This window comes from Miscanthus floridulus, chromosome 10, assembly GCF_019320115.1.
Source record: "Miscanthus floridulus cultivar M001 chromosome 10, ASM1932011v1, whole genome shotgun sequence".
Classification (NCBI taxonomy): domain Eukaryota; kingdom Viridiplantae; phylum Streptophyta; class Magnoliopsida; order Poales; family Poaceae; genus Miscanthus; species Miscanthus floridulus.
Window position 1 is genome coordinate 19,004,688 of NC_089589.1, and position 15,889 is coordinate 19,020,576.

Sequence of the window (15,889 nt, forward strand, 5' to 3'; positions counted from 1 at the left end):
TGCTTGCCGAGCTGAACACGGTCCGCAAGTTCAACTAGTACGGATTTTCTATAATTTTCTAACTATTTTCTAAGTTTTTATTTATATATACTACGTTTAGGTACGGTGATTGACAGACTACTGCGACGATATCGGGACATGTGAATAAATAACCATCCGTACTAGTTGACCTTGCTTACGTGATCATCTCGGCGAGCATTTCTCCACCGGACGGCACCGTACTTGGTCAAGGAAGAGCTCCGATTCTACGAGGAAGGGAACACGGTCTTCCACGACCGTTGCCGCTCTCCCTCGTAGAATCAAAGCTCCTCCTTGACGTCCGTTACCGCTCGGCAGAGAACATGGTCGCCGAGATGAACATGGTCCGCAAGTTCAACTAGCTACTTTAACCTTCTTTCATGTAAATATGCAAGCTTGAAGTGATTTTGAGCTCAAATTGCTTACAAATGAAAAAAACCACAATAAAGAACCATATATTTATAGTGAACAAAATAAGATAAGACAATGGTGAAAAATGAGAGTATGAGATTGGTAACCTTTACAACTGAAGAATCGACGGAGAAATCGAAGAAATCGACGGAGGAATCGAAGAATGGATGGAGGAACAATGGAGGGAGGGAGGAAGCAAGAACACTACTGCAGTGAGCTTCAAAATGTGCTGAGCTCGGGCTCGGGGAGGAAGGAGACGGCCGGGATATAAAGGGGGGGGGCCTTTAGTCCCGGTTGGTGGCTCCAACCGGGACTAAAGGTAACTTTTCAACCCCGGGCGTAGCCACGGCCCGGGAGTAGACCTTTACTTCCGGTTGGAGCCACCAACCGAGAGTAAAAGTATACCTTTAGTCCCGGTTGGTGGCTCCAACCGGGACTAAAGGTCCCTGCCACCTCTGTCTGACGCAGTAGCCGTTGGGCAGGGACTTTTAGTCCCGGTTGGAGCCTCCAACCGGGACTAAAGGTATTTCTAGTCCCGGGGGTAAAAAATTCTGAGACTACGAGCCCATTTTACCGAGGATCAAAGGTCTGTTCTCTACTAGTGCTATGACCATGGTGATCAACTTCAACCAAGTTGATAGGATAAAATATAATTGACAAGCTTAGCAAGTACACTTTTCTGGCCAGCAGCAATTAGCATTTAGCAGTCCTATTTTTGGGAAGCTCGATTTAGCAATTTCCTGGCCGATTTGCTCATTGACATGTGGGCCCTTCTCATGACAATTGAGCACGAGAAGGGGGGAAAAACCCCCGAAACGAAGCAAACTCACGAGCTCCGGCCAAATTAACCTCCTTCATCCATCCATATATAAGAACGTCGACGACGTAGAAGAGGACGGAGCGTCGATCCATCTCGATCGATCACCGATCGATTGAGTTGTTCGTCGCATGCACTTCCTCGACGCGACGAACTATAGCTAGGCAGAGCTCCAACCGGCGTGCATCATGCTGCGGTCCACCGGCGACCGCGTCGTCATCGTGGGCGGCGGCATCGCCGGCGCCCTCCTCGCCAAGACGCTCCAGAACCACGCCGACGTCGTCCTCATCGACCCGTGAGCTTAATTTCGCCGTTTGGATGCACGTTTTAACTTTCAGCGCGCATGTCGGATGATCCATAATGCTCTTGATAAGCATGGCCGGTGACGCGCGATCCATGGATCCATCCGTGCTGCATGCAGGAAGGAGTACTTCGAGATCCCGTGGGCGAACCTGCGCGCCAAGGTGGACCCGGCGGCGGTGGAGCGCACGGTGATCCCGCACTCCGACTACCTGACGCACGCCAAGGTGGTGACCGCGTTCGCCGTCGGCGTGGACGACTCCGTGGTGCTCACCTCCATCGGCCGCGCCGTGGCGTACGACTTCCTGGTGATCGCGACGGGGCGCACGTGCAACCGGCCGCAGAAGCAGTCGGAGCGGCTGGAGATGTTCCAGCACGACAAGGAGCGGATCGACGGAGCCCGGTCGGTGCTGATCGTCGGCGGCGGGCCCATCGGCGTGGAGCTGGCGGCGGAGATCGTGATGAAGAGCCCCGAGAAGCGCGTGACCCTCGTCCACGGCGCGCCGCGGCTGCTCAAGGTGATGGGCGCCCGGGCGTCGGCCAAGGCGCTCGAGTGGCTGCGCTCCAAGAACGTCACCGTGCTGCTGGATCAGATGGTGGACCTTGCGTCGGCGACGCCGGACACCCGGGAGTTCACGACGTCGGCGGGGGAGACGGTGGAGGCCGATGCCCACTTCGTGTGCACGGGCCGGCCCGTGGCGTCCGGGTGGCTCAGGGGGACGCTCCTCGGGGAGCACGTGGACGAGGAAGGTCATCTCCGGGTGGACGACCACCTCCGCGTCGGCGGGCTGCGGAACGTGTTCGCCGTCGGCGACATCACGGACGTGCCGGAGGCGAAGCAGGGCCACCTCGCGCAGCGGCAGGCAATGGTGGTGTCCCGGAACCTCCGGCTGCTGGTGAAGGGCGCCACCCGGGAGGAGAAGCTGCACCGGTACAAGCCGTCCCCGAGGACGTCCATGACCGTGACGCTCGGCCACCGCGACGCGCTGGCGGAGCTGCCGTTCATGACGCTCATCGGGCACATCCCCGGCGCTGTCAAGCCACGGGACCACTTCATCACCAGGACGCGCAGGATGATGGGGATCAAGAGCAAACCCTACGGCACGATGCCGCACGTCATGTGAGGGAGGTGATCCGATCGACGTCGTCCCCGGCCCAGGTGCAGAGAGATCCTTTCGTCCGGCGAGTGGTGCACCGATCGAGGATCAGATGGAGATCGACTGGCTAGGCTCTCTGAATTTTGCCACGTTCTAGCTAGAATCGTTTGATCTGGTCGCCCGAGTATGGAAGCATGGTCACATGCTATATGTATGATATGATACAGGTACATTATGAACAGTACTTTTAAATACTCGATCTTTTGTTCTAAATTATGAGTCGTTTTGACTTTTATATATATATATATATATATATATATATATATATATATATATATATATATATGGAGAGTATATTCAGTAGTCAGCTATAAAATAAGTTATTTTGTAGCCACCTCTATTTACGATAAATTTATATACTAATTTACGATAATATTAATACATATTTCGATAGTTGAGTTACTATAACACATGGAGATATTTACCATAACGTTATAGTAAACAACTTAGTAAGAGTTACTATAATCTCGTAAATTAACATAGTAATTATCGTAACTCAAAGTGGCTACAGAATAAGTTATTTTATAGCTAGCTACATGTAGTAGTTCTATATATATATATAGAGTAAAATGCACCCTGGGTACTTAAACTATTGGGTCATTACCATCTAGGTACTCGAACTGAAAAAGCTACCACCTGGGTACTTAAACTATGGGGCATTACCATCTGAGTACTCGAACTAAAAAGCTCCCACTTGGGTACTTAAACTATTGGGCCATTACCATCTGGGTACGCGAGTGGGCGCGGGAAAATGAATTTTGATTCTTTTTCTTTTTTGAAAATGAATGAATAGTGCTAGAATTTGTTATTTTTGTAAAAAAATAATTAGAGCTCCAAACATTCTAAAAATTTTTATGTAGCCTCTATATGATATACTCTACCTAGGAAAAATATGAAACTTGGAAAATGAATAGTTTTTGTATGTTTAAAAATTACCTCTTTTAATTAATAAATGAACTTCCATAAATTTTATAATTAAAATAAATAAATGTCAAAAAGAGGCGGCCTAACTGTGTGCGAGCGAGCAGGCGAGCACAGGTAGGCCGCCTCTTTTTGGACATTTATTTATTTTAATTATAAAATTTATGGAAGTTCATTTATTAATTAAAAGAGGTAATTTTTAAACATACAAAAACTATTCATTTTCCAAGTTTCATATTTTTCTTAGGTAGAGTACATTATATAGAGGCTACACAAAATTTTTAGAATGTTTGGAGCTCTAATTATTTTTTTACAAAAATAACAAATTCCAGCACTATTCATCCATTTTCAGAAAAAGAAAAAGAATCAAAATTCATTTTCCCGCGCCCACTCGCGTATCTAGATGGTAATGGCCCAATAGTTTAAGTACCCAAGTGGGAGTTTTTTTAGTTCGAGTACCCAGATGGTAATGCCCCATAATTTAAGTACCCAGGTGACAATTTTTTCAGTTCAAGTACCTAGATGGTAATGACCTAATAGTTTAAGTACCCAGGGTGCATTTTACTCGTCATAATTCTTACTGCAATCCATTTTGTTGTGTTCCTCTCTGAAACAAAAATAAAAGTGTTGTGCACCTTTGCTTTTTAGTATTACATTTGTGCAATTCAGTTAAACTTTGCTCTCCATGCTTTCAGAAGTTCAAACTACATAGTGGCCCTTTCCAAAAAAAAAGAAAGAAAAGAAAAGGCAAAATAGCCAAATTCGTCCCTGAACTATCGTGCTGGGCTCAATTTCGTCCCTCAACTACGAAAACGTCCGATTCAGTCCCTGAACTATCGTACTGGGCTCAATTTCGTCCCTCAACTACGAAAACGTCCGATTCAGTCCCTGAACTATCGTGCTGGACTCAATTTCGTCCCTCAACTATAAAACCATCCGATTCAGTCCCTGAACTATCGTGCTGGGCTCAATTTCAAATTTAACACAGTTGCTTTTTTATTTTTAAATCTAACCGGGTTAATATATTGCTAAAACTTGGTTTGTTTTTTTTCTGAGCATCTTAAAGACCTCAAATTAAAAAACTCAAAACTAGAACGTTATAGATCTCATCGAGAACAACAATTTTCATATATAAAGTATCTCCATTTGACCTCATATATGAGAGATATGATTTTTCCAATGCGATAAGCACGTGTACGCGATTAGTATACTGTTAAAACATTATTTTATTTTTTTGAGCATCTTAATGACCTTAAATTAAAAAACTCAAAACTACAAAGTTGTAGATCTCGTCGAGAGCTACAATTTTCATATAAAAATCATCTTCATCCAAGACCATATAAAAGCATCTTAATGTATCTTTTTTAATATAAAAAGCATCTTAATGTATAAAATCATCTTCATATTAAAAAAGATACATTAAGATGTTTTTATACAGTCTTGGATGAAGATGATTTTTATATGAAAATTGTAGCTTTCGACGAGATCTACAACTTTGTAGTTTTGAGTTTTTTAATTTTAGGTCATTAAGATGCTCAAAAAAATTAAATAATATTTTAACAGTATACTAATTGCGTACACGTGCTTATCGCATTGAAAAAATCGTATCTCTCATATATGGGGTCAAATGGAGATACTTTATATATAAAAATTGTAGTTCTCGATGAGATCTACAACGTTCTAGTTTTGAGTTTTTTTAATTTGAGATCTTTAAGATGCTTAAAAAAAAACAAACCAAGTTTTAGCAGTATATTAACCTGGTTAGATTTAAAAATAAAAAAGCAACTGTGTTAAATTTGAAATTGAGCCCAGCACGATAGTTCAGGGACCGAATCGAACGGTTTTATAGCTGAGGGACGAAATTGAGCCCAGCACGATAGTTCAGGGACTGAATCGGACGTTTTGGTAGTTGAGGGACGAAATTGAGCCAAGTACGATAGTTCAGGGACTGAATCGAACGTTTTCGTAGTTGAGGGACGAAATTGAGCCCAGCACGATAGTTCAGGGACGAATTCGGCTATTTTGCCAAAAGAAAACTACGCATTCTCAGTTCACTTCCTCCATTTGCCGACGGCGGAGAGGTGCCCAATCTGGTGTCAAAGAGTTCGCCTCAGCCTCCCCTGCCCTACCCCGATGCCATGGATCCAGAGCGGCCGCCGCCGGCCCTAACCAGCGACCTCCTCAAGGAGATCTTGCTCCGCATCGCCTCCCCTGCGGACCTCGCCCCGCGCCTCCACCTCCTGTGTCTCCTTCCGCCGCCTCATCGCTGACCCCGCCTTCCTCCGCCGGTACCGCTCCATTCACCCGCCCTTACTCCTCGGCTTCGTTAGATCCTATGGTTTCGGTCCTGCCGAGGCGCCCCATCCCTCCGCTGCCGTCGCCCGGGGTGTCGCGTTTTCCTTCGACTATCTCCCTCGCACCACATGGGAGGACCACTGGCCTCCGGTAAATGCCCGCGACGGCCGCGTCCTCCTCGAGCGCAATTGCCGCGAAGTCCTCAATTACTGGGACCTCCTGGTGTGCGACCCGTTGTCCCGGCGATACCTGCTGCTGCCTCCCATAACTGACGACCTACTCGCCTCCATCGGTATCCAAAACAAAGATATTTTCCATTCGGGGGCCTCCTTCATCCGTTCAGGAGGCACAGAGGAGGATACATCACTCAGTGTGATCAGTTGGATGCAATCCAGCTCAAGGTTGGGGTTTTTTATCTTCTCTTCGGGCTCTGGCTTCTGGAGTGTCAGTACGTCTATCAGTTGGGACGATCTAGGCCTGGATGAAATTGATGAGTTCATTCAAGAACAATGTACGTCTGACTGCTTCTATTGGAAATTAAACGACATGAGCACGGTGGTCAAGCTCGACATGAATAGTATGCAGTTTTGCACTATTGGCCTCCCGCCTGGCCATGATAAGCGGCAAATCGTCAGGGGAAAGTAGGGTTGCAATGTTTAGTACGGTTCATGAAAGCACATCTGTGGATTATTATTACACCTTTTCGTAAAATGGCAGTGAGAAGTCCCATGAGTGGCATTTGAAGAGTACCATCCCCTTGCCTGCCCATTATACTTTTGAAGGCAACATTGGTGGTCCAGCTGAAGGATACATTTTCATAGAATGCATTCCAGATGAAAAGGATACAACATATTCAGCATTTTTTTCACTTGAGAGTCTTTCAATATTGAGAGGGTCGGTAGGACAAGATCCCCTGCTCGTGGTGCCTATCCATATTTTGGTTTCCCACCATCTATGTCACCAAGGAGGATTTAAGGATATGGAGACGTATGTTTTTCTATTCCAAGTCTTGCCTCTTGCATTTCAGACCTGTACATTTGGCCACTGGTTGTGTGAATGAGCGATTAGTAAGCACCCATTGCAGTCCTACATCAAGATGGCCTGTTGAGCAGATTTTCCGTGAGAAAAAACTGGCTCATGAGATAGGCTTAAGATCAGCCAAATAAGCCTTTGTTTATAATGACCTTCAGCCAGTTCTTCTAATGCATGTGCTGAGACTCTAGTCTTGTTCCTTGTTCAGCCTAGCTAGGGTTGGCTGCAGAAGTCAATTTGTTGGAGCTATGCCAGTTCAAACTTTTGTCACTTTTTGTAATTGCAAATGATCATAATTCTTACTGCAATCCATTTTGTTGTGTTCCTCATAAAAGTGTCGTGCACCTTTTCTTTTTAGTACTACATTTGTGCAATTCAGTTAAACTTTGCTCTGCATGCTTTCAGAAGTTCAAACTATGTATTGGCCTTTTCAAAAAAAAAAAGAAAGAAAGAAAGAAAAGAAAACTACACATTGGCACTGAAAGAGTTTGAAAAGCAACTATTTGGTTGGGAACTGTGTGGTCTTTTGGTGGTTCTTGCTACAACTGGTGCTTTTTTATTGTTCTATGTTTCTTACTAGGTGCAATCCTGTCGATTTGTTTCCACTGGAGCGTGTTTGGGTCAATGGCACATCACTTGTGCATTCTTGATCTAGTACTCCTATATCTGTATATGTGAACATTTTGATGTAGATGCACTGGATTCAGATTCTTTAATTTTGCTGTATTTGTAGTCTGTTCTGCAAACTGCAATGCTTACCTTGGTAGCCTACAATCCATGGTGCTGCATTGTATGCATATTTAGAAGGATAATTCTATTCTTGCGGTACAACACACTAGATGAAATATGGACCAGTACAAAAATAATTACCTAATTAATTTGTATTTGGTTCCTCCTAGCATCATATATTTGTTCATCGACAATAGCCTGTTAACCATAACCTACAAAGACAAGTTGCATATGTAAGAAAAATAATGCAAAACAACTGTTACTGAGCTGAACATAAACATCAATGCATATACAATTTAAGTATTTAACCATTGCATAAGGAATTAAGATAACTTGTCTGGGTGAGATATAGGTAGTAGCAATCTTTATCTGGTTTTTCCTCCTAACCTTGTTCAGTTGTTCTCCTTCAGCCTCTGTACATGAAAGCAGGATAGGAGATATAGCACATATGTACTATGCATGCAGGCAGTTGATTGTTCAGCAGGCCATATTCTGTAGATGAGACCGTTTGTTTATACACATAATAAATCCATGAAACCAAAGGACTAAGGAGATTACAAATTAGTACTGTGACAATGTTTCTGTATTATGTGACTACTTCTTTTTCAGAAATGTTATGTGAGCATTAGCTACAGTTATGCAGTAGAGCTGAAAGTAGCTCTTGGTTTCATTATATCTGAATAGTAAGTTGACAATGTTTCTTGATCATTGCGTCTGCTCAGTGCATTTGCTTTTTTTTGGCGCGAGCCTGCTAGTTAGTCGTGTTCTGATTTTCATGTGCATGCTGTCAGTGCTCTGTTCACTTATTCAGTGCTCTGCTTGTCAGTGCTCTGTGCGATCCAGCTAGTTTGGTTATACTAGTATCGAGGAACTGAGAAAGCTTGTGTGTGTGATGCATATATTAATTTTCTTTAAAAAGTATTTTTCTGGCATAGCCGAAGCTCGCATCTCAAACCCATTTTTGTAACATTAGCATGAATTATAAACTCTGAGTTGGATGTTGGCTGGTTCTGGGGACAGAGGTTGTTAATTAATTAGTGTTAGGCGACCTAACAGAACAGCAGCTACTACTTTAGTCAGTTCAGAATTTCAGATGCACACTGACTCATGCAATGAGACCTAACAGAACAACAGCTACTTTGGCCTGCTATCTGCCGGTGCATCAGAAAATTCTGAACTGACTATATAGTAGCTGTTGTTACTCAGTTAAGCTATTACTCTGTTTTGCTGTTTTATTATGTTTTTCTGGCATGAGGATGCACTGGTTAGTAAGCATTCGTAACATCCTAATTAACAGCACCTGATGCTAGCATAAATGTCACATTGCATCGACTAATACTGATTTTTCTCATCTAATTGCAGGGTTGATTCTATATGTTCTGGCCTGCTGGTGCTGGTTGTGACTTGTGAGGGAGATTGTAGCGGATTTATGCATAGGCACTCAAAAATTCTCTTTCGTTATGTAGTAAGATTAATGCAACCTGTCGTTTTGTCGTAAACCTATAGACTCTTGTATGTTTTCTTGGGTTGGTTAACACATTCATCTGAAGCCAACGGTGATGAGTAGCTTCCTGGTAGTTCTATCTGTTTGGTTACCCTATGAGATGAAGAGTTTGTATGCTCTGACGCCAATGGTGATGAGTAGCTTTCTGTTAGATCAAAGTTCATCTGTTTGGTTACCCTATGAGATGAAGAGTTTGTGTGCTTTGAATTAGTAAATTAATTGATCTTTTCTATCCAATGTGTGTATTGTACCGTTGAAAGATTATTTGGGGGAAGGTCAAGATATTTGTGTTAACGTACAATTTAGCGGCTATAGTCTGCTATAGCCCCATTTAATTTCGCTATTAGCTATTTTAGATGTCATTTGCTAAATACCATGGCTGGAGATTTAAAACGTTGGGCATAACGCATCTTCTGCTGGTTCTAGGTCACTGCCTGCCTGAATTCAGTTTTTTACCACTCATTTTTTTTATGCGTGCGGTTTATATAGTCGAGCACATCCAAGCGAGTGACCATCAAAGCCGCTCACAAGAACTCTCCTGGCCACGGCAGACTATGATCAGGTTCGACTACTCAGTTTCACAGTTTGCAACCTGCGATGACAGTTTCTAAGGCAATACTTGAATTTTCAGTCTCCAATCATTTTCTTCAAGAACACTGATGCTCTATGCAATCAATACTGCTTGATTTTTAAAACTTGTTTCACACGCTAGATGCAAACACAGTCAAAACACTGAAAGCTGAATTCACTCATCAGATTGTTCCTTTACTGGCGACACTACACAAAGCAGTTTTGCCCATCGTAGCTGTTGCTTATGACAGTGAACATGAACTGCTAGAACATCTATGCAGACACAGGGTGGTCCTTCAAGAAGCTGACCAGGAGATCATTCACCTTGTCCGGGAACTGCTCCTGAACAAAATGGCTTCCTTCAGGGATGTAGGTGATCTTTAGGTCCGGTGCGAATTTCTCCATGATGCCATCTTTCAAAACGGACTCAACACTAGGGAACTTGAACACATAGTCTTTCTCCCCCATGACAACAAACACTGGGACTTGAAATTTTGGATCTTCAATTGGCTTCCTTTTATGGAGAGTCCTGTCAAATGCAGCATATTACACCTTGATTTTTCAAAACCCACAAAACGAATAGTATGGTTGGCCCAGTTGCTATTGTTACCTATATGTCATCTCCATTGGATACCGGAAACCCGATTTCTCATAGAGTGAAGCATACACAGCGAGATCATCCTCAGTGAACCACTCTGGAAGAGGTGTTGACAAGTCCGCAAGGTCCATAATCTCTTGGTCTTCTTTTGCTATTGGGATTTCGCTCCTAGAGAAGAGTACGTAGATGGTCCGAACAACTCTCTTGACATCATACCGCCCAAAATCAGCCTCTGCTCTTCCCGGTTCCTACAAGAACAAGCTTCCCCTGTCATTGTTTTCAGCAACTGTACTCAATTTGGCAATGGGGATTATATATTTTTTCAGATTAGAGAACAACCCGCCAGCGCAAAATGTAGAAGCCTTCTGGCAAGCTGGTATAGGATGAGCCACCGTTAAGGAAGGGGACCCCCAAACACATAACACCACATGTGCGGCTAGGGTGACGTAGAGCAAACTCATAGGCTGGCATGGCTCCGAAATCCTTCGCCACAAGGAAAGCCTGTCAAGATTCACAAGGTAAGATTATTTTTTGAAGATATTTTACTATGATTGGAAATTATTTCATTCAACTGAACTAATGACTTAGTAGCACAAGCTGGGCAGATAACCAAAATAGGCAAAGCTTAGTCTGATGGACAATAGAACTGCCAAGAAGGTTTCTCTAAGAAATACACAGGAATTCTATCCTTTTTTTCCCTTCAAATTTTCACCTTATTCTGAATAAAAATAAACTACCAAGAGGTTGGATTGAAAATGTTGGTCTTATTTGTTTCTTCTATCTAAATATACACTAAGTATGTTTTCCCAACAAATCATATCGTCGCATGAGATGGAAAACAGTGGTGAACGAATTCTACGTGCCCTTAGAATTGCACAAACTTAACAGCAATTTTCCTTAAGAACTACTTCATCCATAGTATTTTTTTAAAAAAAAAATCCTAGCATATCGTTTGAGATGTGCATTCCAAATCCTTCAAAACATATAGCCATGTCGGAACAATCTTACATGGTTCCTGTCCACCCATCGTGCCAATCGCAGTATCATATCAGATAAGCTAACAGTGACAAGTCGCACTGAAGTACTGAACCACCAACTACCAGAAAAAATTCCCCCAATCAAGACCAAACCCAAGAACTTACCACAGCGATTCTTAAAAAAAAGCAGTATTACCTTGGGAACGGAGAGGGCATCGAGGATTGCGAGGAGATCCTCCAACAGGTCGTCGTACGACGCGGCCTCCGGCTCCGGCGGCTGGTCCGAGAGCCCGTACCCTCGCCAGTCCGGCGCGACGGCGCGGTACCCGGCGGCGGCCACGGCCAGCATCTGGTGGCGCCACGAGTACCATATCTCCGGGAATCCGTGCAGGAACACCACCGTGCCCAGCTCGCCTGCAGCAAAAACGAGACGGCGACAGGAGAGGTGTCGCTATGCTTCAATCTCGAGCGCATGCGCACCGGCCTTCAACAGAGGAAGCTTGAGCCCGCCGGCGAGCAAGAGAGCAGATGCGAACCTTTGCCTGCTTGGGCCACGTGGAGGCTGAGGCCTCGGATTGGGAGATGGCTGTGCTCGACTTGCTGCTCCATGTTCGTGGCTACTTCTTTGCAGATTTGCGAGGTTGGACTTTTGGAGAGAAGGTACTTCAGAGCGAGTGTGCTGGTGTGCACAGGCTTACGTAAAGGGGCAAAATTGTCTTTTCAGTTTATTTTTCTTTTTGAATTACTCCCTCGCTCACTGCCACGGTTTTATTAGACCGTTTATCAAAACAGCTTCCTATGATGGAGAAAACAAAATGAAATGATTATATTGGTTTTCTCTTTATTTTTTTTAAGCTGTGCACAGGTTTATGTAAGGGGCAAAAAATAAGATTATGCCGATTATAGCGGCTGTTGTCAAGATTCTAAATCTCCGACTATAGCTGATGCTGCTCGCTATAGGATTTTTTTATTTTAATTCTTTTTAAATAATATTTTATTACTAACCTCAATCTGGTTTTATTTTTTAAACTAACTTTTTTAGTCGCGTCAAGCCACCTGGCACGACAAAACTACAATACCGCGCCATCTCATGTGGTGTGGTCAACCCGCTAGTGTGGTAGATAGATCCACGCCGGCTACTACGTGGCTCCCCTCACTGCACCATCTTGTCTGGCACGACAAGCTTGACATGTCACCCTGCCTAGCGCGGTAGGGGCATATACCGGCGCGTCTGACAGCTCCCTCCTTCTCTCTCTGTTCCTTCTCCCTCCCTTAGCCTTGGTTTAGTTCCACCCCAACTTCTAAAAAGTTGCTACAGTACCTATCACATCGAATGTTTGCGGCCCGTGCATGGAGCATTAAATGTAGACGAAAAGAAAAACTAATTGCACAGTTTGGTGGGAAATTGCGAGACGAATATTTTGAGCCTAATTAGTCCATGTTTGAACACTATTTACCAAATAAAAACGAACATACTACAGTAACCCCAAAATCTAAATTTCTACAACTAAACAAGGGCTTACTCGATCTCTTGGCCTTGCAATGACATGCACCGGCTTCCCCTTTGTCTTGCGTGAGGTTAAGTGGCGAAAGAAGAGTCCTCTCAAAGAGTTCTATTCGGACATATCTTGCAAGGATGGTCCTTCCTGAATTATCGATGTCAAGTATGATTGTGATAAGCTCAATCGAGACATCCATAGAGTACTGCACGGGCTTACTAAGAGCCTGTTTGGTTTCTGCAGTGCCTTCTAAAATTCCTGTCACATCGAATGTTTGGACACATGCATGGAGTATTAAATATAGACTAATTACGAAACTAATTGCACAACTTGCGACTAATTTGCGAGACGAATCTTTTAAGCCTAATTAGTCCGTGATTTGACAACGTGGTGCTACAGTAAACATATGCTAATGACAGGTTGATTAGGCTTAAAAAAATCGTCTCGCAAATTAGCATCCATCTATGTAATTGGTTTTGTAATTAATCTATATTTAATGCTCCTTATTAGCATCTAAACATTCGATATGACATGAATTTTAGGAGCGACTAAAGAACCAAACACCCACTAGTATTTATTTTTGTTCGTTAGATTGTCCCGTTATCATGGACGATCGATGGTTATATTAACTTTCGTAGGAATAGGAGATGTGCTATTTTTTTAGTGGATTGATGGCCCTGATAAGTTTGGCACGAGGTTTCAAATGTCGGCCTCGCGCCGCGCGAGCCGGCACTGCTTGCAGCCGCTGTGCAGCACCAGCCGCTCACTACTCCTGCTCGGGTGGGCACAGCTTCGGTATAATGATCAATTGCCTTGTCCACGTCGCCATGCAAGAAGCTGTCGTGCCTCTTCTTGACTTCTTCTCCAGCAGCAGGTGGACATGGGCACGCTGCTGGTGAGCTGCGCGCAGGCCATGGAGTCGAGCCTCGCCGGCACGGGAGCCTGCTGCACAGGTCGCTCGCGGCGGACACGTCACACGACCCTGCTCGGTCCACGCGGGCCAACACGGTCGCGGCGGGCTCGCTTACTAACCCCCGCTCCTTGCCCCCTCGCCCGGCGCCGACGAACAGCGCCGACAGGTCAGACCCGGGGGAGAAGCAGAGGATGTAGAACGCTGTTGGCTCCCTGTCCGCGTCGTCCTCCTCCGTCTTGGACTCCGTCGGCCCGAACCACGCCTCCTCCTCTTCATCGTGCCCACGGCCGCCGCCAAGCACCAGGCGGCCCAGCTCCTCATAACCGAAACAAATTACCATCTTTGCCCTTCAACGAAGGTGCTAAAATTACCATTTACCCATAACCGAAAAAGTAACAAAAAATAAACAATAAACCTAGACCCACATATTTTAGTACCTGTCTGACCTAATTTTGGTACTGTCCCCACCGATTCAGTATCTCTAGGTACTTTCACATTGTTACCTCCTATTTTTGCACCATACAATCTCGTCGAATGGATGGCTCATGTTTCTTCCAACCATTGTAAAATTTCTCGTAATGTAATACTTATGCCGAACAGATATTAGAAGTGTCGCTTCAGTGAGCTGCTCTATGAACCTAAGGCTCATTAGCCTGAGTTGAAGGAGGACAAGAAGGCAGAAGTAACGGAAATGATCCACTATGGGACGTCGTCCCGCACCCGGACAAACAGACGTTATGTGGCCTCACGTGGTTCACGTATTTTCCCACCACACAAATATCTACTTCCATAAGTGACCAGACTTATCCTCTCCGATTTCATCTCCTCCCCTCTCTCTCTCTCTCTCTCTCTCTCCCCTCCGTCTCTCCATTGTGGAGTCTGCGACTATCTCCTTCCCATCTCGGAATCGCGTGCTTGCTAGCCAGGGGGTGCTCGTTGACTCATGGCCGCTCGCCAGGGGTGCTGCAGGGGGGGGGGCTCACCGAGTAGGCCGTCGTGCTCGCCAGTTGCTCCTCGCGCAGGTGCTCGTCCAACGCTGCTCCCGCGACTTTCACGTAGGTGCTTGCCCAGCGCAGTGCCTCCGCTAGGGCACTGGCGACGCTGCCTCCGCTGGGGCACCGGCAAGCTCCATGCGCCGCCACCGACCTCCACACCGGCGTCAAGCTCCGCAATGACTAGCCTCCATTCATCCAAGCAGCAAGGTGATATTGCGCTGGAAAGCACATGCTGCAAGCGTATGTTTCAAGTGTTTTAGATGTTTCAGAGGTGTGTTACAAGTATTTCACATCGATGTTGCAAAAGTAGATCGGGATGTTGTACATATGTTGCAATGGTTATACACATATGTTTCAAGTGTATGTTTCAATCTGTTTCAGACATATCTTGCAAGTGTTTTGTCTGGATGTTGCAAAAGTAGATTGGATGTTGCATATATATGCAAGTATTTCAAATGTTTTCATACGTATGTTACAAGTAGTTTTATCTGAATGTTTGCAATGGCTACACACGTGGTTTTTAAGTTTTTTTTTGGTGTTTCGCAAGTGTTTCAGACGTATGTTGCAAGTGTTTCGACTGTTTCGAACGTATGTTGCAAATAGTTTCCTCTAGATGTTAGATGTTACAAAAGTATATATGACGTTGCACATGTTATAGTGGGACCCATGTGCGGCAGCCGCCTGCTGTAGCTGCTGGGCCTGCCTGCATGCACGTGGGTGTGGAGGGGCGTGAGCGGGATATCGTGTGAGCACAGATCGAGACGGAGCGGCACGGGCACGAGACACGGAGCAGCATGGGACACGGTACGAACGTGGGACACGGAGCGACACGGCCCCACGTGAAGCAGTGTAGGTGTGAGGCGTGGCATCCGGATGCTAGCCTTTGCCAGAAGTAAAGAATAGGCGTGAGGATGTAATAGTGACCTAACACGATTTTTTTTCTAATTCATTTATTTTTTTGTGAAATTAAATTGATTCGTATGAAATTTCTGTATTCACGGTCAACGAGTCCAACCATTCTATTGGGAAAACATTTGGTGCGAACCATATTTTCGATGGAATCATGAAAACCGCGTAAAACTATACTTGGTAGTTTTAAGAAAAAACTTGAAACGGTACATATCTGTAGTGCGTCTATAGATATACACTATCC

The 15,889-nt window shown here is 44.8% G+C and overlaps 2 protein-coding genes and 1 long non-coding RNA gene across 3 annotated transcripts; 2 read left to right on the forward strand and 1 right to left on the reverse strand.

Annotated features, from left to right (window-relative positions):
• Positions 1-1,313: 1,313 nt before the first annotated feature.
• Positions 1,314-2,851, forward strand: LOC136489986 (uncharacterized). Its single transcript, XM_066486491.1, has 2 exons — positions 1,314-1,541; positions 1,668-2,851. Exons 1-2 carry the CDS (start codon positions 1,435-1,437, stop codon positions 2,668-2,670), a joined length of 1,110 nt encoding a protein of 369 aa, XP_066342588.1. The 5' UTR covers positions 1,314-1,434; the 3' UTR covers positions 2,671-2,851.
• Positions 2,852-5,698: 2,847 nt separating this feature from the next.
• LOC136487789 (uncharacterized) lies at positions 5,699-9,421 on the forward strand. Its single transcript, XR_010767360.1, has 2 exons — positions 5,699-5,912; positions 9,043-9,421. It is a non-coding gene; the product is annotated as an uncharacterized lncRNA (long non-coding RNA).
• Positions 9,422-9,900: 479 nt separating this feature from the next.
• Positions 9,901-12,004, reverse strand: LOC136487790 (uncharacterized). The gene is made up of 5 exons (XM_066484901.1): positions 11,866-12,004; positions 11,526-11,743; positions 10,692-10,853; positions 10,365-10,600; positions 9,901-10,283 (listed from the first exon to the last, which is right to left on the reverse strand). Exons 1-5 carry the CDS (start codon positions 11,936-11,938, stop codon positions 10,028-10,030), a joined length of 945 nt encoding a protein of 314 aa, XP_066340998.1. The 5' UTR covers positions 11,939-12,004; the 3' UTR covers positions 9,901-10,027.
• Between the last annotated feature and the right edge of the window lie 3,885 nt (positions 12,005-15,889).